Source organism: Amia ocellicauda, chromosome 12 (assembly GCF_036373705.1).
Source record: "Amia ocellicauda isolate fAmiCal2 chromosome 12, fAmiCal2.hap1, whole genome shotgun sequence".
Lineage (NCBI taxonomy): Eukaryota > Metazoa > Chordata > Actinopteri > Amiiformes > Amiidae > Amia > Amia ocellicauda.
The window spans coordinates 16,786,097-16,809,061 of record NC_089861.1 but is presented as its reverse complement, the minus strand read 5'-3'; the positions used below and the strand labels follow the sequence as shown (position 1 = coordinate 16,809,061).

Genomic DNA, 22,965 nt, shown 5'->3' with positions numbered 1-22,965 from the left:
GTTTCTTTTTATTTCCCTCTTTGCTTTTCTGATCCCTTTCTTAAGATCTCTTTGCAGCTCAACATATTCTATGTATTTTGTTTCATCTCCATCCCTTTTGTATGTGCTATACAACATTTTCTTTCTCTTCGTATATATTTTGCATACTTCTATTGAACCATTTTGGCCACTGTTTTTTAGTCCTCAATCTTTCTCAACAGCTGCTTTAAGTAGCTTTTGTCTACCTGCCACCAATTCACACCTAACTGGCCCCACCTGGCTCCTCCTGCAACAGAATTCCTGCTAGTCTTTGACTAAATCTCCTTTCTACAACCTATTTACTTTCTCCAATGCAGCAGCTGAACTGAATTTACTTCAATTAAGGCAAACTACAGACAATGCAAACTTCAATTAAGGCAAAGTTAAAACAAAATGAGCAATGCTAAGACTGGACTGAAACTAGGAAAACAACAAGATGGCTGCCTCTCACCTGTACTCTCCTGTGTCTGTCTGTGGCAACTTGTAAATACTTCTGTTTGATTACCTGCATGTAATACTTTGTACTTGTCCACCTTGAATTTCATCTGCCAGGTGTCAGTCCACAAGTGCTGCTGCTGCCTAGGGCTGTAAGAGGAAAAACCAGTAAGTTGGATACAATTTCTAGGCAGCAGGTGTTCCAGTCTCCACTTCCAATGCTGCAGTCTCTTAAAATAGAAGCAGGACAACTATAATACACCCATGGTGCACACACTCCTGTATGGACTTGTACAAAAGTAGAAAGCAAAAAATCTTTGTCTATTACCAGAAATGAAGTCAATCACATATATCTTAATTATCTCTGCAAGGGAGCCACTCCAAACATCTCTGGGGAAGCTATGCAAACAATATAATATAATATAATAAAGGTTTCTGCTCAAAGTAATGCCAGTTGGTTATGTCCTGGTTATGCCAGGGTAATACTTAGCCATAGGCAGACTCTGCTATCTGCTGCTCACATCTACCTGTGCTGGACCCCAGTCATTCTCTGAATTACTACACAAACTATAGCTTTAATTAGACAGCTTCGTACTATATTGCAGACTAACAGAAAGATTAAGCTCTGCTTCCCCAGGTAAATGCAGAGTGCTGCGTCTTCTCAGAACGTGCAATCCGAATGGTTTTGAATCATAGACAGGATCTGCTGAACACCGGCTGCTACCGGCTTATAAAGTCCTCTGGGAGAGACAAGTTCTATATACTACTTGAGGCTCAGGAGAAATGTGTACCAAAACTTAGCAAACTGAGGCCCAAAAATCATTGGCCAAAATGGTTTCATTGAAGTATGCAAAAAAATATCAAGAGAAAGAAAATGTTGTATAGCGCATACAAAATAGAGTGAGACAAAACTAAATAAAGAATATATAGAACTGCAAAGAGATGTTAAGAGAGTGATCAGGAAAGCAGAGGGAAATCAAAAGAAACCGCTATTGGAGCTAAAACTAATGCAAAGCGCATTTTTCAATACTATAAACGCAAGAGGTCAATATAGGATACAGTGAAACACCAAAAGCTAAAACTGGAAGGGTCTTCAAAAATAACATTATGTGGCAAATGTTCAAAATGATTATTTCAAAGAGGTTTTAAAAAACAGATAACATGCCACAGGTTAACAATCAGTACAGTCCAACTCTGAGAGATCAGGATAAATGAGGAGGAGGTACTAAAGGGACTAGCAGAATTTAAAACAAACAAATCACCTGGGCCAAATTGGATATTTCCAACAGTACTTAAAGAAATGAGGGAAATTATTAATAGGCTGCAAACTAAAATATTCCAATTGACACTTAGAACAGGGGATGTGCCAACTGACTGGAAGACAGCAAATGTCATACCAATCCACAAGAAAGGGGACAAAACTGAGCCAGGAAATTACAGACCAATCAGTCTCACCTGCATCACCTGTAAAATGTTGGAAAAAATATTAGACAGAAAATAGAGGACCATCTTAATGAAAAGCCATATTCTTGGAGATAGTCAACATGGGTTTAGATGAGGCAGATCATGTCTTACTAATTTATTAAAGTTTATTGAACATGCAACTGCAGCTGTAACTCACATGAAAGCATATGATTATGATATACTTAGATTTTCAGAAAGTTTTTGATAAGGTTGTACACTAAAGACCTAAAATTGGAGACTGTAGGTATTCATGGTAATGTAAGTAGATGGATTATGAACTGATTGATGTCTAGGAAACAGAGGGTGTCGATTAGAGGAGTCGCTTCTAACTGGAGTGAGGTTGTTAGTGGAGTTCCACAGGGATCAGTATTAGGGCCTGTGCTTTTTCTAATCTATATTAATGATCTGGACTCTGGGATAGTTAGCAAACTTGTCACATTTGCAGATGATACTAAAATAGGTGGCTCAGCAGATACAATCTCGGCAGCACAGGCTATTCAAAGAGACTTAGATAATATTCACCTGGCAGACGAAATTCAATGTGGACAAGCAATGAAGTTACTGGGACCCTATCGTTATTGTTAGGATTATTTCATCATTATTATTATTATTATTATTATTATTATTATTATTATTATTGTTGTTGTTGTTGTTGTTGTTGTTGTTGTTGTTGTTATTTTGCTATTATTTTCATGTATATTTTTATAGGTATATGCGTATGTATGTGTATCTCTATGTACATATAGGTATGTGTGTGTATATATATATATATATATATATATATATATATATATATATATATATATATATATATATATATATTTGTTTCCTTGCTATATTATTTTGCATTATATTCTGTATAATAGGCCTATGTATAATTACTGCAATGTAGCCTAGGTGTTGTTCTAAAACAAAAACCCAATAAACATAATGTTAAAAAATTAATAGTTTATTTATTCATTCAACACGTTTTTAGTTTGATTTTCTATAAGTCGTTTTATAGGCTAGGTTTCATGTTATTTATAGTTCGTGTGTGTAGTACAGAGATCGTATTATCATTCAAGATGGCTGAGTGAGTTCGCGGCCTGGGTTCCGCAGTAACAAGCAGACATCGACGATCGATTACTCGGGTCTTCGAGTATCTGAGTGAGCCTGGGCATGATCCAGACATCACTAGCAGAAGGAAAAGTTTTGGAAACAAAAGTTTTGAGGGAGTAAAACGGGCGGAATTTGAATGTCGGAAACTAGTGGAGAGTGAGCGGGCCTGGACTGCGGATGAGACGGAGAGCAGAGCCGTGGAGGAAGCAGTGAGTACGAGTTATTATAGCTGTGTGTTCCGACATTGTTATACAGCCACACACCCGACATACAGGCCGGGACCTCTGTCCTCCGACACACACACACACACACACACACATGCGCAGAGATAGACACGGACAAAGAGCAACACACACACACAGTACATACAGACACACAGTTCACAATGTACAGTACAGACGCACCGTAAATGCAGACACACAGTACAGTACATACATAATGCAATTGAGACGCACTGTACATTACAGTACAAACACACCCAGTACAGTTTGGATACACACTACATGCAGACATAGTACAGTACAATACATAAAGACAGTGCAGTATAGTTTAGATACAGAACATACATACTGCAGTACAGAAACACAGTGCATACAGACATACACACATACAGCACATACTTAAATAGTACAGACAGACAGTACAGTACATGGTGATGCATTTTGTCTGTCCTGTACAAGTATTCTCCTTATTAGGCCTGTGTTTGCATATTAAAGGGGTTATGATGCAAAGATGGCTTAATTGGTCTTTATGGCTATATCCACTGTGTGATCAGGTATTCTCATCATATCTCAATTAATAATAATCATAATATGCTATGATTACACTTAGTGTCTGTACCATGTGCATCTATACAGTACTATACTATTATTATTATTACTACTACTACTCTGTCAAGCCCATTTCCTTGACTTAGGCTTTTCTAGATGGGGGATAGGGAATCTGTCTTCTCCATGAATTATAATATTCATGGCAGCTTAGGACAGTAAAGCGAAATGACTGCAGCACAAGCATGCAGATAGGATCCAAATTATTGAGGGGGAACAGACAAAGGTTCTGTCTGTGATCGTCATTACATTGTAAAATCAACGCATCTCCTCCAAGGGCTGGAGATCCTCATGGCTGATTGGCTATCGAACAGATGTGTGACTGGATTAGATCTCGACCATATGATGTCACACTTCAGTCTGCGTGGAGCAAAGTTCTCAACATTCCACCATTATTTCCAATGGCATTTGTTCCTGTGATGAGTGAGAACAATAAGAGCAATAACAATATGTATTGCCTGCTAAGAAATAAATAATAATTACAGTAATAATAATTATCTTTTTTCTCCTCTCCCTCAGTGTCTGACTGTCTGTGATTGGCTGCCTGGTTGCCTTGGTGTTAGAGGGAGGGGTACTCAAGGGGGGAGAGAGGGTGGGGGCTTGTCAGAGTTGTCATGGCGACTCAGTTCTCGATTGATGATGCATTTTCATTGGACCCCGAGGAAGAGGAGGAGGATGAAGGGGAGGGGGTCCCGGGGGGTGGCGGGGGTGGGGGGGGAGAGGGAGCTGATGGGACTTGTCGGTTTGGATCCCTCAGCTTTGTCCGGCAGTCAGCCAATGTTGGGCCAACCAACTCCAGCTCTGCCTCCCACTGCAGCAACAACAATACTCCCTCTACTGGCCAGAGCGAGCAGTGCAGCCTGAAGTACCAGGTGAGAGAGAGACACTGCCAGTCTGACTGAATGATGGACTGACTCAAGGACTGATATAATGACTGATGTGTGTGTCTGTCTGTCTGCCTGTCCAGAACCTGGAGAATGATGATGATGGTTTGAGCAACTGTGGAAACACGACCTTCAATAACCTCTTCAGAATCAGGTGTGTGTGTCAGTACAGTGTTAATGTACTGTAGTATCCAGACAGTCAGTATGTGAATTGTAATGTATTAACCTCTCTCTGTGTCTCTCTCTCTCTCTCTCTCTCAGGGAGGCAGGCAGTGTCTCTCTCTCTCAGTGGTCCTTCAGCACACTGAGCTCAGGCACCCAGCTGTCCTACAGAGAGTGCTTCAGGTCAGTCTGTCTGAGTGTCCGCGTCTGTCTCTCTCTCTCTGTCCCTGTCCCTTTGTCAGTCTGCATGACTCTGTCCATTTGTGTCTCCCTGATTGATATTGCTTGTGCAGCTGGACTCGTCACCCTCTGATCCTGAAGAACAGGAGAGTCGTGGTTGCTTCATTCCTCCTGCTGATCACTGGACTTGGTGAGTATGTGTGTAGCAGTGTGTGTGAGTGTGGCTGTGTGGAACAATGTGTGAATGTGTCACAATGTGTCAGTATGTGTGTATCTGTCTGTGTTTGTGAGTGTGTGTCGATGCCATTTTGTGTGTCTGTGTTGTGACTGAATGTAAAGGAACAGTGCGGTTTTGTGTAACTCTCTCTTTCTCTCTCTCAGCTCTTATATTCACAGGTGTAGCCATACAGGTGAACCCTTCTGCGGGTAAGGAGTCTATCTGCCTGTCTGCCTGATACACTTGACTGACTGACTGTAAATTAATCTCTCTCTCTCCTCTCCCCCTCTCTCCTCCAGGTGTCTCCAGCGCCATTTTCTTTGTGCCTGGGTTCCTGCTGTTGATTCCTGGAGGTAAATAAAAAACAGTCAGTCAATGTGTCAGTCAGTCAGTCAATCAGTCAGTTAGTCAGTCATATTAATTATCTCTTCCTCTTTCTTTCTCTATTTTTCTCTTTCAGTCTATCATGTGATCTTTATCTACTGTGCTGTCAGGGGCAGGAGGGGCTTCAGATTCTTCTACCTGCCCTACTTTGAGAAGTGACCTCTGGCCTTCCACCCATGACCTGTGACCTGGGGACCTTTTGACCTTTTAACCTGTGACCTGTGTTGTGCTGAATTTTGACCCCTGTGGTATAAATGTGTGAATATCGGACTTGCAGCCCTGTCTCTCTCTGCCTCCGCCTCTGTGTCCCAGTCCATTCCAGTATAGTGCTGTACAGTCCCGTCCAGTACAGTATAATCCAGAACCAATACAGTGTCACCTAGTAATGGCATATATCCCAGCACACTGCAGGAGCATCATTTGTGCCAGCATTGACACGCACTTCCAGCATGGTTTCCGTGCTTCCTGATTGGGGGATTCAGATACGATCACTGGCTTTCAGGACTATATTCGTTTACCGTGTTTGTCATCTGAATGTGATAAGACTAGAGACCCACAATTCTCTGCACACCAAATGCCAGGTAGTCCGTCTGTGGGACAACTTGATAGACATATAGAGTTATAGTCTTTTGCAAATACAAAATATATTTAAATAAGCACTAATGACCCTCCATACTGCAGTCCAGTGTAATTGAATACAGTCCAGTCCAGTCTAGGTGAGTCCAGTACAGTTTGTAACACACTCGGTGTATGTATCACACACTGTGTTGTGCTGCTGTGAGCTGTGCAGTTAGCACTGAGACAGGGAGGGGAGGGGACGGCAGGGAGGGGTGGAGAGATTGCCTTTGAAGTAAACACTTTTCAGACGAGTGTTAATGTAGCCTGTGGCGCTGTCACCCCACTGTGGAACAACACTGACATTGTTATAACTGTCTGTCTGTCTGTCTCTTTCTGTGTCTGTCTACCTGTTTGTACAAGTCTGTCTGTGTCCGTCCATCCGTCTGTCCATCTATTTCTGTGTTTCTTTGGGAGTCTGACTGTCTGCCTGGCTTTGAATCCTAAAATGTTTCTTGTCATTTTTAAACCTGTGCCAAAATAAAACTGAGGATAATGAAGACAACAATGACGTATTATTATTATTATGTATTATTATGTGATGTATCAACACCCTTCATCTGCAGAATGAACAGTTATTGTGTGATAGAAAGATGCAGAGAAAGGTCGATAAAAGTTGGAGAGTGTCGGGGGGGGGGGAAGATGGAAGGACAAACGGAGGAGAAGAGGCAGAGAGGAATGAGGACAGATGGAAGAAGAAAGTGACATGGACAGCAAGGGAGAGAGGGAAAGGGTGAGGTTTATTTTGGGCAACGGAATAGATAGCAGGGGAGGGAGATAGAGGGGGAAAGGGGGATATAAGTTATTTATAAAGACGTTTATAGACATCTGCTTTGTGTTGACCGACAATCAGAGAGAGAGGGAGGGTTAGTACAGTACAGTACAGACACACTGACTGGACACTAGAGTACATTAGCACTGCACTGAGAGAGAGACAGGATTAATACACTGACTGGACACTACAGTGCATTAACACTGACGCAGAGAGGGGAGGTGATTGTATTCAGAGAGACTGATTGGACACTACAGTGCAATTGAGAGACAGAAGGTAAGAATGAAACTCTTTTTTTACTTTTTAACACATCTTTCTGATTGACAGAGTCCATAGCTCATTGTGTTACTCTATTATGGTTGTCTGGTGTGATATTGCATTGTGTTATGTACTTTAGCACAAGTATATTGTACTACACTGTAATGTAGCTTGTTGTAATACGTTGTAGTATTGTGTAGTGCACTGTATTGTACTGGTTCAGTTCACTGTAGTGTCTTTGTAACAGTGCAGTGTGTGTGTGTTATTGTAATCACTTGTGTGTATATGTGTGTCAGTGTGGTGTGATGCAGTGTAGTGCAGTGTCCATGTGTGTTAGTTTGGTGCACCATAGTGGAATACTTGAAATTGTGGTACAATGCATTACAGTGTAGTGTACTGTGTGTCAGTGTTTTGTAGTGTCTCTCAGTGTTGTGCAGTGTAGAGTGTCAGTGTTGTGTAGTTTGTTTAAATTTGTGTGTAGTGTTTTGCCAGTGTCGCGTATTGTGTGTCAGTGTAATAGCTGTATGTCAGAGCATCATTGGTGTTGTGTAGTGTGTGTCAGTGTAACAGCTGTATGTCAGAGCAGTGTCGGTATGTCAGAGTCTATTTTCAGATGCATGGAGTTTTGGATCTGACCTTTATTACTAAGAGAAAGAGAGGGAGGGTGAGGGGTGAACTGACAGACAGAGAGAAACAGAGGGAGTGGGGTATAGGGAACAGACAGAGAGAAATAGAGGGGGGGGAATCTGTGTGATAATATAATCAGTGTTAATTAGTCTCAGAGAGAGGGCTACTGAGAAACCAACACAGAGAGATAGTGTCTCTAAATGCTTTGGCAACAGTTGTGTAAACTTGTCATGCCAATAAAGCTCATTTTGAGTTTGAATTTGAGAGACGGAGAGGGAGACTGAAAGATATGGATAGAGAGAGAGAGGGGCAAGGAGTGGGAGAGGGAGAGAGATACAGTGATAGTGTGTGTGTTATCAATGGGGTAATGAACTAATCTCCTCATGAAGGGAAATGGACTCTGAGACACAGGAAGTGGAGCACAGGGCAGGTGATGCATCACTTCCTGACCAGGGGGAATCAGAAAGCCAGGAACCCACCAATCACAGCAAAGAGGTGAAAATAATTTTCATTATTATTAGCAAACCCAGAATAACAATGGGCTACAGGGGCTGCAGACCAGGGCCCTGGCCACTAGGGGGCCCCAGAGAGCACAGTTGACATCGGGAAAAATTTTAATGTGTAGGAATTTATGTGTGTATTTGTTGTGGGGCCTTTGTCCTTTCTGCTTTTCCGTAGTAGCTATCATGCATTGTTGATTTTGAAATGTGTGTGCGTTCCCACTGCCTTTCTGTTCAGTTGTCTGGTTGTGACCACAGACTTTCAATATGTGAAATAATCAATCTATCAGAAAATATGACAGTGGAGCTCAAAAGCTCGTCAACTTCAACTTCAATAGCAAGCCTAAACAGATGAGTTGTTGAAAAAGACACCAAAATTACCCTGACTACTAATAATAGCAGTGAAACTGATGTAGCCAATATCTCTGGAATTGTGTTTTGTGTTAGTTGTGAGTGCTGTGTAGTTATGGAATAGGATGTGACTGGACCTCTGGCAACTCGCATTCTTCTGTTGTGCGGCGGGTGCAGAGATGTTCATATATAATACATACTGTATGTTGGCGTGTCGGGCTGGGAGGAGGGGGGGTCTCGGAATTTAAACTTAGCCCTGGGATGGCTTAACCCGGCCTTGATTATCAGTAGCAGTAGTAATAGATTTATGATGATGATTACTAGTAGAAGTAGCAGTAGTTGTTGTTGATGTACTGATGGTATTCATAGTAATTTCTGTATTAATAGTAGTAGTAGCAACAGTATCAGTTGCAGTATAAACAGTAACAGAAGCAGTAGTAACAGTAGCAATATAAACAGTAACCAAAGCAGAACAAACAGTAATAGTTGCAGTAGCTACAGCATAAATAGTAACAGTATACACAGTAACAGTATCAGCACAGTGAGCTGCAGTACCCCTGCTGGGCCTGTACAGAGAAGAGGGCGCTGTTCACACTGGATCGTTAAAATTACCTTTCTTCTCTTTCTCTCTCTCCACTTCTTTACTAACAGGAGGGAGCGGGCATGCGTTCAGATCAAGGAGGTGGGGTTGTAAATGAGGAGGGTGGAGCCAATTGTGCCCCTGAGAACTTTGGAGGGGGCGGGGCTTCCCTGGAAATGGCCAGGACTGCATCTGACAGACAGTCCAATAAGGAGGAAACAGGCGTGGTCTCTGGTGCTGCTACGGGGGGCGTGTCCAGAGCTTCAGAAGCAGCAGGATTGGACACTGCAACAAACAGAGGCGTGGCCAAGGAGGAGGAGGAGGAGGCAACAAAAGAGGAAGTGATCTCTGAACCCCCCCAGGAACAGGGTGGGGACCCTGAGGCAGGGGGCGTGTCCCCTGCACACAGAGGGGAGAAAGAAAGAGGGAAGGAGAGGAGAGAGGGAAAGGAGGAAGGAGAGAAAAAGAAGAGGAAGAGCACCTCCCAGACACCACACTGCTCTGCTTCCCCCTCCTCCTTCTCTCACCCCAAAACCTTCTCTCGCTCAGTCAGAGGCTCCAGTAAGAGAGAGATCCTGAACAAATTGCAACAGAACTGTCCACAGTGAGTGTGTATGAGAGTCTTTGTGCATGTGTTTCTGCATTTGTGAGTTTCTGTCAATGTGTTAGTCTATGTGTGTGAGTCAGTTAGTTTGTGTGTCACTGTGTGCGTACAGCAGTGTCCATTCAGTCAGTCAGGTGGTCATATATACATCTCTCTCTCAGGGCTCCAGTTGTCCCCAATTTCAAAGTGCAGAGGTCGCGGGCTGGGGGCGTGGCCGATGGTGCATCAATCAAAGAGAGGCTCCTCCAGTGGTGTCGCAAGAAGACGCAGGACTACCCAGTACAGACAATACTCTCATTATTATTATTAGTAGTAGTAATAGTATTTGTATCATCAGTTGTAGTATTCGTACATATAGTAATACATGTAGTTGTAGTAGAAGTAGAGATTGATAGTAGTAGTAGATGTGGTAATAGTACTAGCATTAGTAGTAGTAATAGTAGTAGCAGTATCAGTGCAGTGAGCTGCAGTTCCCTACTGTGCCTGGGCGGAGAGGGGTGCTCTGTTTCTCACTGGACTTCTCTCTCTCTCTCTCTCTCTCTCTCTCCCCATCTCTCGCTCTCTTGCTTTCTCTGTCTCTCTCGCTCCTAGGGTGTGTCTGTGGATAATTTCTCCTCCTCCTGGGCAGACGGCCTGGCATTCTGTGCACTTGTTCATCACTTCTTCCCTCATTCCTTCGACTTCTCCTCCCTGAAAGCGACCGAGAGAGAGAAGAACTTCACACTGGCCTTTGAGACGGCAGAGTGAGTGTCTGTCTATTTGTGTTTGTCTGTCTGTATGCCTGTCTGTCTTTGTATGTTTCTGTGTGTCTGTGGTTCTGTGCAGTCAGTCTGTCAGTCTGTTGTCTATTGTAACCTCCTTCCCTCTGCCGTTCCCTCTCTCAGGAGGGAGGCGGACTGTGTGCCTCTGATTGAGGTGGGGGACATGCTGCTGATGGGCAGAAGGCCGGACCCCCGCTGTGTCTTCACCTACCTGCAGGCCCTGTACACACACTGCACCCGTGCACAGAGGGAGAGGGAGATGGAAAAGGAGAGGGAGAGGGAGAGGGAGGGGAAGGAGGAGGAGAGAGGGGGAGGTGTGGGGAGGGATGGACAGGGGGAGAAGAATGAGGGGGAGGGGGAAAGGAAGGAGGTGGATAAGGAGGGAGAAGGGGAGAGAGTAGAGGAGGAAACAGGGGGAAGTGGTGGGAGGGATGGACAGGGGGAGGGGAAGGAAGAGGAGGGGGAGGGGGAGAAGAAGGAGGAGGGGGTAGAGGAGAGCAAAGAGGGGGAGGAGGAGGGGAAAGGAAGTGAGGCAGATGACAAAGAAAGAGAGGGGAAGGGAGAGGGTGGGGCAGGGGAGATTGGAGTAGGGGAGGAGGAGGAGAGGAGGAAGAATAGGGAGAAGGAGAGTGTGGAGGGAGAGAAGATGAGCGGGGAGGTGTTGATGGAGGGGGAGAAGGAGGGAAAGAGTGAGACAGAGGAGAGGAATGGGAAGGAAGAGGTGGACAGGAGAGAGAGTGGCAGAGAAGGGGAGGAGAAGGAGGGGGGGAGGACATTGAATGGGACTGACATGAAGGGAGAGGGGGAGTTGGAGTGAGAGAGAGGGGGAGGGAGAAGAAGTGGGGGAGGGGAATACAACTTCTGAAATAAATGCAATAAAGAGGGATCTGAGAGAAGGAGGGGGAGAGGACATTGAATGAGATTGACATGAAGGGAGAGGGAGACTGTGACTGAGACTGCTGAAATCAGTTACTCCCAGACTGAACTGGATGAAACTGCCTTAAATGTAATTGCATTATTGCATTTTGCATTATGATTATGATTATTATTGTGGTTGTTGTAATAATTATTGTTATTATATACACCGATCAGCCATAACATTATGACAACATGCCTAATATTGTGTAGGTCCCCCTTTTGCCACCAAAACAGCACTGACCCGTCGAGGCATGGACTCCACTAGACCTCTGAAGGTGTGCTGTGGTATCTGGCACCAAGACGTTAGCAGCAGATCCTTAAAGTCCTGTAAGTTGTGAGGTTGGGCCTCCATGGATCGGACTTGTTTGTCCAGCACATCCCACAGACGCTCGATTGGATTGAGATCTGGGGAAGTCAACACCTTGAACCCATGATTCATCAGACCAGGCCACCTTCTTCCATTGCTCCATGGTCCAGTTCTGATGCTCACGTGCTGTGGACAGGGGTCAGCATGGGCACCCTGACTGGTCTGCGGCTACGCAGCCCCATACGCAACAAACTGTGATGCACTGTGTGTTCTGACACCTTTCTATCAGAACCAGCATTCACTTTTTCAGCAATTTGAGCAACAGTAGCTTGTCTGTTGGATCAGACCACACAGGCCAGCCTTCGCTCCCCACGTGCATCAATGAGCCTTGACTGCCCATGACCCTGTCGCCGGTTCACCGCTTTTCTTTCCTTGGACCACTTTTGATAGGTACTGACCACTGCAGACCGGGAACACCCCACAAGAGCTGCATATTTGGAGATGTTCTGACCCAGTCGTCTAGCCATCACAATTTGGCCCTTGTCAAAGTCGCTCAGATCCTTACGCTTGCCCATTTTTCCTGCTTCTAACACATTGACTTTGAGGACAAAATGTTCACTTGCTGCCTAATATATCCCACACACTGACAGGTGCCATGATAACGAGAATATCAGTGTTTTTCACTTCACCTGTCAGTGGTCATAATGTTATGGCTGATCGGTGTATTTGTCAGTTATTAAATAAATGTGTTTTAGAACATTGCCCTGTATTGTGTTGCTTATGTGTTATGTTGGAGTTGTGAGAGAGGGAGGTAGAAAGAGAGTTAGAGTGAGAGGAGAGAGAAAGGGAAATCATGAGAGACGGCGAGGGCGAGGGAGGTGGGGGACAAGAGTTGTAATTGTGTCTCTTCCCAGAGCTGTCCCGGTCTTATCAGCGCTGCACAGTGTGGCGGAACGTGATAGAATGTTCTGGAAGGTTGCGGAATGTCCCATCTGCCATGTTTGTTTAACCGGGACCTGTGTCCTCCCCGGTTTGCGCTATCCACACACACTCTGAGAGACACTGAACTCCTGAACTCCTGTTGCCCCATCATTGCACAAAACATTCCCAAATATATATGGTGGTAACTTTCCCATTAACTCCCACACTCACTGACCAGGCAGAGTCCAGCTGGCATCCAGCCTGCCTCAGTCCAGTCTTGTCTGTGTTATGCCCTGTTTCCACTGGCCATGTTTAGGTGCACCTTGACCTGTCAATTTTAGTCCAGGGCATTTGCACTGTGGCTCAGATGCACCTCTGCATGTGCCCAAACTAGATTCAGGAGGCAGTGTTTCATACATCACACCACCCAGCTAACACACAACATTGCCACAATTGTGTGTTAGCAGGGCAGCTGATTCCCAAACTGGTCTAATGGACATACTGTTATATCCCCTTACATAGCCAGACGCAAAGTCACAGCATTTTGAAATTGTAACTAGAATAATGGCAAACACTATCGATGTGAGAGATGCAGTAGAAACTTTTCCCAAGAAAGAATATGTGTGTTTACCTAGATGGTTAAATTTGAACAGTTATTAATGTATGGTCAGAAAGTGCCACACAGGATCAATTGCATGGAGCCGTAAGAAATTTAAAAGTGTTTGAAAAGATCACAATAATCCTGCTGGAGAAAGCACCGCATCAGACTGCAATACAGTGTGCTATGACAAAATACATGCAACTTTGAAAGAATATGGTGACCATGAATCCAAAATTTAATTGAAATGTCCCAATGTCCCAGCAATTCTCTCAAAATCGTTTAAATGTCAAGGTTTCTAGCTTTCCCTTCTTTAGACTCTCTTAAAACTCTTAAAATCTTAAAAATAGAGGCATGTTTTTATATGAAGATGTGAACATTTGAATTACAGCTCTGGAAAAAATAAAAGACCACTGCAAAATTATCAGTTTCTCTGGTTTTACTATTTATAGGTATGTGTTTGAGTAAAAGTAACATTTTTGTTTTATTCTATAAACTACTGACAACATTTCTCCTAAATTCCAAATTAAATATGAATGGAATGGAATGGCTGCCATACATGTAGAGATGCTGATTTACGAAAAATCTGCAGTCGTCTCTTAATTTTTTCCAGAGCTGTATATTGGTAAACCCTCAATACCTGTAACTATATGTATATATATATATATATATATATATATATATATATATATATATATAATGTATCACTACCTTGAAAAAGTCTGTCTCAGTCCAGCTCATGTCGGGCCTGTCTCAGTACAATGTTTTAACCTGAGATCATCAGCTAGTGCCAGAGAGAGCGAACTCAGGAAGTTTGAGAAAGATGGACAGATGAAAGCAGAGTTAGAACAACTCAAACCCTTCCACTGCCTTTGTTTAACAGAGAGAGAAGAACAGATAGAGGAGAGACTCACAGTGTCACAGCGCCACTTTAAACAATAGAAACGGGAGCGCAAGGCAGTCTGGGAGCTGCTGTGTCCCACAGCGCTGCAGGTCAACAAGTCAGAAGAGGCAGAATTACAAGAAAGTAGAATTACAATAAATGCCAACACTGGTCCTGAGGGAAATTAATTTTCTGAAATTCATATGAAATGTTTTTGAAGCTCTACGGTGCGAGCACCTCAAAATAGAACTGAAAGAATAAAAAAGAAAATGTTGTTAAATTTGAAACAATAAACAAGGATTGTTGACCTGCATTAAATGTTATTAATTCCTCTGACATCAAGAGGTTCAGCTGTGAACCCAAACACAGCCCAGAGTCGCTCTCTCTAAGGATTGTAACTGTTGAAATTAATTTTTCACACACACGGAGTCATACACTCACATGCACACTGACAGAGAGAAACACACACACCTTCACTGACAGAGACAGACAAACGCTCGCATAAACACCCTCACACCCTCCACAATCACACACAGAGAGACACTTTTTTAAACATAAAAAAACACACACACACACACACAATCTATACTTTCCTGTAAGTATCTCTCTTTGATTCAGATCAGTTGTGATGAAATCAGAAATTATGAAATCTGCTGGCAGTAGACCCCGTTCTGATCTCAGTGGAGTCAATAGCAGCATCCAATCAGATCAGAATGAGACAGAGTGATAAAAGGAGAGAGTGCAGAGAACAGAAGAGTCACACAGAGAAAGAGAGACAGAAGAGCGCTCACTGACACACTGAGGTAAGACAGAGAGAGAGCGACGATTAGATTAACTGATTTATACACTGATGTCATTAAACATCTCTCTCTCTCCCTTTCTCTCTCTCAGTTACAGGGATGTATATTTTACTGTGTCTCTGCACAGTTCTGCTTCTCATAGAGGTAAAAAAATATATTGTACTATTATTACTAATTCTAATCATGCTGTTATACAATAATAATCCTCTTCTGCCTCTCCCCCTTCCCTCTCCATCTTCACTCATTCTCTTCCCTCCTGTCTCTCTCCCTCTCCCTCTCCCTCTCTCTCTCTCCCTATCCCTCCCTCTCTCTCAATTCAATTCAATTCTCTCTCTCAGGGCAGTACAGTGCCAATCTATGGTCAAGCTGGCCAATCCTTTCAGCTGGATTGTGGCTCCGGCTCTTCACTCTCTACGAACTTCAGCTGGTCCTACAGCCCCCTCCCCACCTCCTCCTCCCCCCATCGGCTCTTCTCTACCCTCTACCCCCCCGCAGGCCACCCCCAGTTCCCGGGTGTCACTTTCACGGCTTTCGGCTCTGTTCTGATCATCGCGAATCTGAGCAAGAGTGATGAGGGCAGGTACCACTGTCACGCCGTGAGAGAGACAGAGGTGAAGATAGAGGACTTCGATTTGTTGTTGAGAGGTGAGAGAGAGAGGGAAGAGTCAGTCAGTGCGTCAATCAGTGTATCTGTGTCAGTCTCAGTCAGAAAGTCACTGTCTCAGATAGTGAGACAATGTGTCAGTCAGTGTGTCTGTTTCATTCAGTCATTCAGTGCGTCAGTCTGTGTATGTCAGTCAATTAGTCATTCAGTGTGTCAGTGTGTCAGTCTGTGTATGTGTCAGTGAATTAGTCATTCAGTGCGTCAGTGTTTCAGACAGTAAGTGTTGCTCTCTTTTCAGAATCCCATTCCCCCAATTGCCATGCTGACCCCCCATCACCGTGGCCGCAGTGTAAGGAGGGCCCCTCTGCCTCAGGGGAGGAGACTCTGAGTGCGGCTCTGACTCACCTGGCCCTCAGGCTTTACAATCTGGCCAGCACACGACACTGGGACAACCTGTTTTTCTCACCAGTCAGCATCACCAGAGCACTGGCACACCTCCTGCTGGGTGAGAGGGAGAGCGAGAGGAAGGGAGGGAGATGCAGGGAGTAGAGAGGAGGAGGAGGGAGAGTGGTAGAAAGAGGTGGTGGGGTTGCGTGAGAGGTAAGGGAGGCTGAGAGGGAGAGGAGCATGTAGAAGGAGGTGGGGTTGAGATGGAGGGAAGTGGAGGAGGAGGAAGGGGAGGGAGGGAGGGAAGGAAGAAGGAAAAAGAGGGATATACAAAGGGGTGAGAGAGATGGGGGAGGGAGAGATGGAGGAGGAGGCATTATGTCCACAATATTATGTATACTGTATGCAATAATTAAAGCTTTATTTAATTTTCATTGATTTTAGAGAAAGACAGAGAATGAGAAAGACACACTGTTGTATTGTAGAGCACCAAGAGATGATAAAAAACTTTGTGTGTGTATTTGTGTCTCTTTGTGTTTATGATGCTCTCTCCTCTCTCTCTCTCTCTCTCTCTCTCTCATCTCATTACAGGAGCTCGTGGTCATACCCGCTCTGTGCTGGAGAGGGCACTGTCGCTGCCACAGGACTTTTACTGCATCCATGAGAAGATGAGGAGGCTGGAAGGGGAGCTTGGCAAGAGTTTCATGTCAGATTCCAGAATCTACTACACACCAGGTAACATTACTGACACTGCAACACCATAATACTAACTGACTGATACACTGATACACAGACTGACTGACACATTGACAGACTGACTGACAGATTCAATCTCTGATTGTCTGTCCCTGCTGTCTGTCTTAGAGCTGATTCTGCATGACTTCTTCATCAACCAAACGCAGGAGTTCTATGAGGGGGCGCCTGAGCCTCTGACTGAGGTGAACGTGAAGCTGATCAATGATTGGGCATCGAAGAAGACCAATGGGCAAATCACCCACCTGCTGCACTCTGTGCCCAAAAATACACAGCTTCTGCTACTGGACATTGCGCATTACAATGGTACTGAGGTGCTATTCTTACTGTTATTAATATTGTTATAGATATTGTTGTTATACTCAAACTTCTGTTATCATTGGTAGTAGTAGTATACTGTGATTTTTATTATTATTATTATTATTATTATTATTATTATTATTACTGTTGTTGTTGTTGCTGTTGTTTTATGTTGTCCTGTGAGAGAAAAAGACAGAGAGAGATACAGCGAGAGACAGAGACAGAGAGAGAGAGAGAGAGAGAGAGATACAGCAAGAGAGAGACACAGAGAGACGGAGAGACAGAGAGAGGGAGCTTTACACAGTTACGGAGGATTTATGCTGCCTGCACTGCCACCCAGTGTATAGGCAAGGTAACAGCACTGCACTGGAGCTGGCTCTGCACTAGGAGGTACTGTAACGTACTCTACTTACCACCCTCTCCCTTTCCCTCGCTCTCTCAGGGCAGTGGCAGGAGGGGTTTGAGCTCTCTGAGACGAAGGTGGGGGAGTTCATTGCCATGGGCGGGGTGAGAGTGCATGTGCCCCTGATGAACAGCATTGTGCACAACATCACACTGCAGCGCAGTGAGCACTTCCAAGCACAGGTACACAGAGAGAGGGAGGGGTGGGGAGTCAGCCAATCAGTCAATCAGTGTATTAACCCCTCTCTCTATCTCAGGTGGCCCGGCTCCCCCTCTCTGATGGAGTCAGTGCTCTCTTCCTCCTCCCTCTCTCTGCCTCCCTCGCTTCTCTCAGGGAGGTGGAGCAAGGACTGACGGGGGATGGGGGGGCAACAGCTCTACGGAAACTGGCCGTCTCCATGGTGACTGCAGACCCCCAGGTTGCCAAGGTGGTCTTGCCTCGTCTCAGTCTGGAGTGGGAGTCTGACTCAAAGCTGCTCCGGTCACTGGGTAAGTGTGTTTAGGTGTGTGTGTTTGTGTACTGTGTGTGTATTGTGTGAGTGCAGCAGCGTGGTAAAGGGTTAAAAGGTGATGATTCAGGGGGCCCTGAGAGCGAGAGGGCCATAGAGAGGTGGGGCCCATGCAGGTTTTCTTTCATGGGGCATATAATGTAGAATGTAGAATATCAGGCAGGCAGTCAGTCAGTGGTCATATACTAACATACACTCACCTAAAGGATTATTAGGAACACCTGTTCAATTTCTCATTAATGCAATTATCTAACCAACCAATCACATGGCAGTTGCTTCAATGCATTTAGGGGTGTGGTCCTGGTCAAGACAATCTCCTGAACTCCAAACTGAATGTCTGAATGGGAAAGAAAGGTGATTTAAGCAATTTTGAGCGTGGCATGGTTGTTGGTGCCAGGCGGGCCGGTCTGAGTATTTCACAATCTGCTCAGTTACTGGGATTTTCACGCACAACCATTTCTAGGGTTTACAAAGAATGGTGTGAAAAGGGAAAAACATCCAGTATGCGGCAGTCCTGTGGGCGAAAATGCCTTGTTGATGCTAGAGGTCAGAGGAGAATGGGCCGACTGATTCAAGCTGATAGAAGAGCAACTTTGACTGAAATAACCACTCGTTACAACCGAGGTATGCAGCAAAGCATTTGTGAAGCCACAACGCGTACAACCTTGAGGCGGAATGGCTACAACAGCAGAAGACCCCACCGGGTACCACTCATCTCCACTACAAATAGGAAAAAGAGGCTACAATTTGCACAAGCTCACCAAAATTGGACAGTTGAAGACTGGAAAAATGTTGCCTGGTCTGATGAGTCTCGATTTCTGTTGAGACATTCAGATGGTAGAGTCAGAATTTGTCGTAAACAGAATGAGAACATGGATCCATCATGCCTTGTTACCACTGTGCAGGCTGGTGGTGGTGGTGTAATGGTGTGGGGGATGTTTTCTTGGCACACTTTAGGCCCCTTAGTGCCAATTGGGCATCGTTTAAATGCCACGGCCTACCTGAGCATTGTTTCTGACCATGTCCATCCCTTTATGACCACCATGTACCCATCCTCTGATGGCTACTTCCAGCAGGATAATGCACCATGTCACAAAGGTCGAATCATTTCAAATTGGTTTCTTGAACATGACAATGAGTTCACTGTACTAAACTGGCCCCCACAGTCACCAGATCTCAACCCAATAGAGCATCTTTGGGATGTGGTGGAACGGGAGCTTCGTGCCCTGGATGTGCATCCCACAAATCTCCATCAACTGCAAGATGCTATCCTATCAATATGGGCCAACATTTCTAAAGAATGCTTTCAGCACCTTGTTGAATCAATGCCACGTAGAATTAAGGCAGTTCTGAAGGCGAAAGGGGGTCAAACACAGTATTAGTATGGTGTTCCTAATAATCCTTTAGGTGAGTGTATACTGTACTAACAACCCCTCTCTCTTCATCTCAGGTCTGGAGGATCTCTTCGACACCCCTAACCTGTGTGGTCTCTCCTCCTCCCTCCCCCTCTCTCTCTCCGACTCCAAGCACCGTACTCTGGTCTCACTCTCCGAGGATGGGGTAGTGGGGGAAGGAGCGTCAAACTCTTCCTATACATCCCTCCCTCACTTCTCCGCCCTCCATCCCTTCATCCTGGTGCTGTGGAGTGAGGGAGCGGGTGTGCCGCTGTTCATCGGACGAGTGGCCGATCCCAGCATGGGGCTATGGGAGAGAGAGAGAGAGAGAGAAATTGGGGGGGAGTGAGACCAGGGTAGGGAGAGGAGGGGGTGGTGGAGAGAGTGGTAGAGAAAGATTTGGGGGAGATGGGGGGGAGAGACAGGGGTAGGGGGAGATGAGAGAGGGGCAGAGATTGCCCTCTCAGTTTAAAGGACAGCAAACATAATGTAGTACAATGTAAAACAATGTATCGCAATGGACACTATCACACAATTAAGCTGCAATTATCACAAAACTACACAAACAGTTCCTGTAAAAGTCAATAAAAAGCTTGGGATTGTCACACTGTGTGTTGGTGCTGTTTTTAATCTCAGAGTCTTCTGCCGCTGTTCAGTAATGAAAATTGGTTAACAAGTTGGTCTGAGAGGTGCAGTCCAGTGCTGTTACCTGGCCTGTCCAAGAGCTGGCAGTGCAGCCAGCAACAATCTTCAGTAACTGTGTAGCGCTCCCTCCCTCCCTCCCTCCCTCTCTCTTTCTCTCTCTCTCTCTCTCTCTCTGTTACTGTGATTCCATCTCTACCCACGAAAATTTCATCTCTACCATATAAAATAAATACCAAATAAAAGCATGAATTATAGATGGCAACACATTTGAAATGCAGCCCTTGTGTTTTAAATGTACCACAGGGGCCTGTTTTGGGTGTCTGAGAAATATTCCAATCTCTGCTGTAGATACACAGTAGTGGCTTCAACTCCAGGGTAAAGATGGTCTTAGTCTTTTGACTGTAGAAGGGCTCTCAGGCTCCTGGGGGCCGCAGTGTCCCCGGTCTTCTGTTCCAGCCCAGTTCCCACTGACTGACCTGGTCTGATCAGTTGATTGAGTGAATGAATTGAATGCTTCTCCTCTGCGAATGACATCATCTTGAAATAAAGACAACATTCAAATGTTTAAAACATTTACAGTCCACATCCTGAACCCTGTCCACCCACACAGGGCAGATACTGTGACTGAGGGCAAGCTGCGGCCCTAATCCAAATCGCAGCTCTGTCACTGGCGTCTTTCATTAGAGGCCTAACTCTTTGCTGATTGACATCTGCAAAATTGCACTGCCTAATTCTGTCATTTTATACATCTCTCTTATTAGATTTAATTGCCACATGCCCTGTACTGTGTCTTACTGGAGTGTGCTTTGTAATTTAACTGTATCAATGTTTCGGCCGGGTTGATTTTGAAAATAAGAATTTGTCCTCACTTGGTTTACCTGGAGGAATGAAGATTAAATAAATTATTGAAAAAAACACTGCCTTCCTGTCAAACTGCACAAAACTAATCATTTCTATCAATTCTTTCCTTATCTGCAGACACATTTCCTTCCATTTTCTAATTACACCATAATACCAACCCAAAAATACACCCATCTGTACAAGTGACATGCTAGGTACATTTTTCAACATACCAACACTGTCTCCATCACTTACACATTACCATTACATTTATCCCAACCCTTATACATTCATATCATACGTACATGCCACATGTTTCAACTCACCTCTCATTTCAAATTTCTATCATAAGTAAGGAGACATTTGTAAGCCATAGCCACCTCCTGGTGTTTTATAGTCACTGTAACTGCCTGCTTAACTTCATGGGTTAGTTATCCAACCCTTACCAGGTTATTAAAGGTGGTAGCACTACATGTACAGGCCAAGTAAGGTTAATTACAATACACTCACCTAAAGGATTATTAGGAACACCATACTAATACTGTGTTTGACCCCCTTTCGCCTTCAGAACTGCCTTAATTCTACGTGGCATTGATTCAACAAGGTGCTGAAAGCATTCTTTAGAAATGTTGGCCCATATTGATAGGATAGCATCTTGCAGTTGATGGAGATTTGTGGGATGCACATCCAGGGCACGAAGCTCCCGTTCCACCACATCCCAAAGATGCTCTATTGGGTTGAGATCTGGTGACTGTGGGGGCCAGTTTAGTACAGTGAACTCATTGTCATGTTCAAGAAACCAATTTGAAATGATTCGACCTTTGTGACATGGTGCATTATCCTGCTGGAAGTAGCCATCAGAGGATGGGTACATGGTGGTCATAAAGGGATGGACATGGTCAGAAACAATGCTCAGGTAGGCCGTGGCATTTAAACGATGCCCAATTGGCACTAAGGGGCCTAAAGTGTGCCAAGAAAACATCCCCCACACCATTACACCACCACCACCAGCCTGCACAGTGGTAACAAGGCATGATGGATCCATGTTCTCATTCTGTTTACGACAAATTCTGACTCTACCATCTGAATGTCTCAACAGAAATCGAGACTCATCAGACCAGGCAACATTTTTCCAGTCTTCAACTGTCCAATTTTGGTGAGCTTGTGCAAATTGTAGCCTCTTTTTCCTATTTGTAGTGGAGATGAGTGGTACCCGGTGGGGTCTTCTGCTGTTGTAGCCCATCCGCCTCAAGGTTGTACGTGTTGTGGCTTCACAAATGCTTTGCTGCATACCTCGGTTGTAACGAGTGGTTATTTCAGTCAAAGTTGCTCTTCTATCAGCTTGAATCAGTCGGCCCATTCTCCTCTGACCTCTAGCATCAACAAGGCATTTTCGCCCACAGGACTGCCGCATACTGGATGTTTTTCCCTTTTCACACCATTCTTTGTAAACCCTAGAAATGATTGTGCGTGAAAATCCCAGTAACTGAGCAGATTGTGAAATACTCTGACCGGCCCGTCTGGCACCAACAACCATGCCACGCTCAAAATTGCTTAAATCACCTTTCTTTCCCATTCAGACATTCAGTTTGGAGTTCAGGAGATTGTCTTGACCAGGACCACACCCCTAAATGCATTGAAGCAACTGCCATGTGATTGGTTGGTTAGATAATTGCATTCATGAGAAATTGAACAGGTGTTCCTAATAATCCTTTAGGTGAGTGTACATCACATATATTTGCAAAATACAGAAAAGAGGTCCCTTTGGCATAGGATAGTGTCAGGACTACACATTTGAACCATAGATTAAAATTATATACTTGTTCTGAGTGGAAATCTAAACTGCCCCTTGGGTGGTGGCCATATTGACTGTTTATGCACAGGACCCAACAGAGTCATGTGACACAGATCAGTGTGTTGATTGGCTCCTGCCTTGCCCTCCTCACACAGAGCAAGGCTGCTGTCTG

The 22,965-nt window shown here is 44.6% G+C and overlaps 3 protein-coding genes across 3 annotated transcripts; all 3 read left to right on the top strand.

The window, feature by feature from the left end:
• The first annotated feature begins 3,057 nt into the window (after positions 1-3,057).
• On the top strand, positions 3,058-6,792 carry tmem134 (transmembrane protein 134). Its single transcript, XM_066718486.1, has 8 exons — positions 3,058-3,224; positions 4,362-4,714; positions 4,810-4,880; positions 4,988-5,071; positions 5,182-5,258; positions 5,450-5,494; positions 5,585-5,638; positions 5,746-6,792. Exons 2-8 carry the CDS (start codon positions 4,457-4,459, stop codon positions 5,826-5,828), a joined length of 672 nt encoding a protein of 223 aa, XP_066574583.1. The 5' UTR covers positions 3,058-3,224; positions 4,362-4,456; the 3' UTR covers positions 5,829-6,792.
• A 300-nt stretch (positions 6,793-7,092) lies between these two features.
• LOC136763998 (smoothelin-like protein 1) lies at positions 7,093-11,554 on the top strand. Its single transcript, XM_066717827.1, has 6 exons — positions 7,093-7,332; positions 8,331-8,436; positions 9,444-9,976; positions 10,138-10,255; positions 10,568-10,719; positions 10,861-11,554. Exons 2-6 carry the CDS (start codon positions 8,335-8,337, stop codon positions 11,552-11,554), a joined length of 1,599 nt encoding a protein of 532 aa, XP_066573924.1. The 5' UTR covers positions 7,093-7,332; positions 8,331-8,334.
• A 3,560-nt stretch (positions 11,555-15,114) lies between these two features.
• LOC136764434 (plasma protease C1 inhibitor) lies at positions 15,115-20,118 on the top strand. The gene is made up of 9 exons (XM_066718485.1): positions 15,115-15,167; positions 15,256-15,308; positions 15,503-15,809; positions 16,067-16,273; positions 16,747-16,890; positions 17,020-17,214; positions 17,651-17,793; positions 17,868-18,099; positions 19,570-20,118. The coding sequence occupies exons 2-9, from the start codon at positions 15,264-15,266 to the stop codon at positions 19,860-19,862; spliced, it is 1,566 nt and encodes a 521-aa protein (XP_066574582.1). The 5' UTR covers positions 15,115-15,167; positions 15,256-15,263; the 3' UTR covers positions 19,863-20,118.
• Positions 20,119-22,965: the final 2,847 nt, after the last annotated feature.

Bases quoted from the DNA above. Each gene is read 5' to 3' on its own strand.
- LOC136764434 (XM_066718485.1), top strand. From the start codon at position 15,264: ATGTATATTTTACTGTGTCTCTGCACAGTTCTGCTTCTCATAGAG. The intron at 15,810-16,066 runs GTGAGAGAGAGA...CTCTCTTTTCAG, and splicing joins CTTCGATTTGTTGTTGAGAG to AATCCCATTCCCCCAATTGC. The intron at 17,794-17,867 runs GTACACAGAGAG...TCTCTATCTCAG, and splicing joins GTGAGCACTTCCAAGCACAG to GTGGCCCGGCTCCCCCTCTC.
- tmem134 (XM_066718486.1), top strand. From the start codon at position 4,457: ATGGCGACTCAGTTCTCGATTGATGATGCATTTTCATTGGACCCCGAG. The intron at 4,881-4,987 runs GTGTGTGTGTCA...TCTCTCTCTCAG, and splicing joins AATAACCTCTTCAGAATCAG to GGAGGCAGGCAGTGTCTCTC. The intron at 5,639-5,745 runs GTAAATAAAAAA...TTTCTCTTTCAG, and splicing joins CCTGCTGTTGATTCCTGGAG to TCTATCATGTGATCTTTATC.
- LOC136763998 (XM_066717827.1), top strand. From the start codon at position 8,335: ATGGACTCTGAGACACAGGAAGTGGAGCACAGGGCAGGTGATGCATCA. The intron at 8,437-9,443 runs GTGAAAATAATT...CTTTACTAACAG, and splicing joins CCACCAATCACAGCAAAGAG to GAGGGAGCGGGCATGCGTTC. The intron at 9,977-10,137 runs GTGAGTGTGTAT...TCTCTCTCTCAG, and splicing joins TTGCAACAGAACTGTCCACA to GGCTCCAGTTGTCCCCAATT.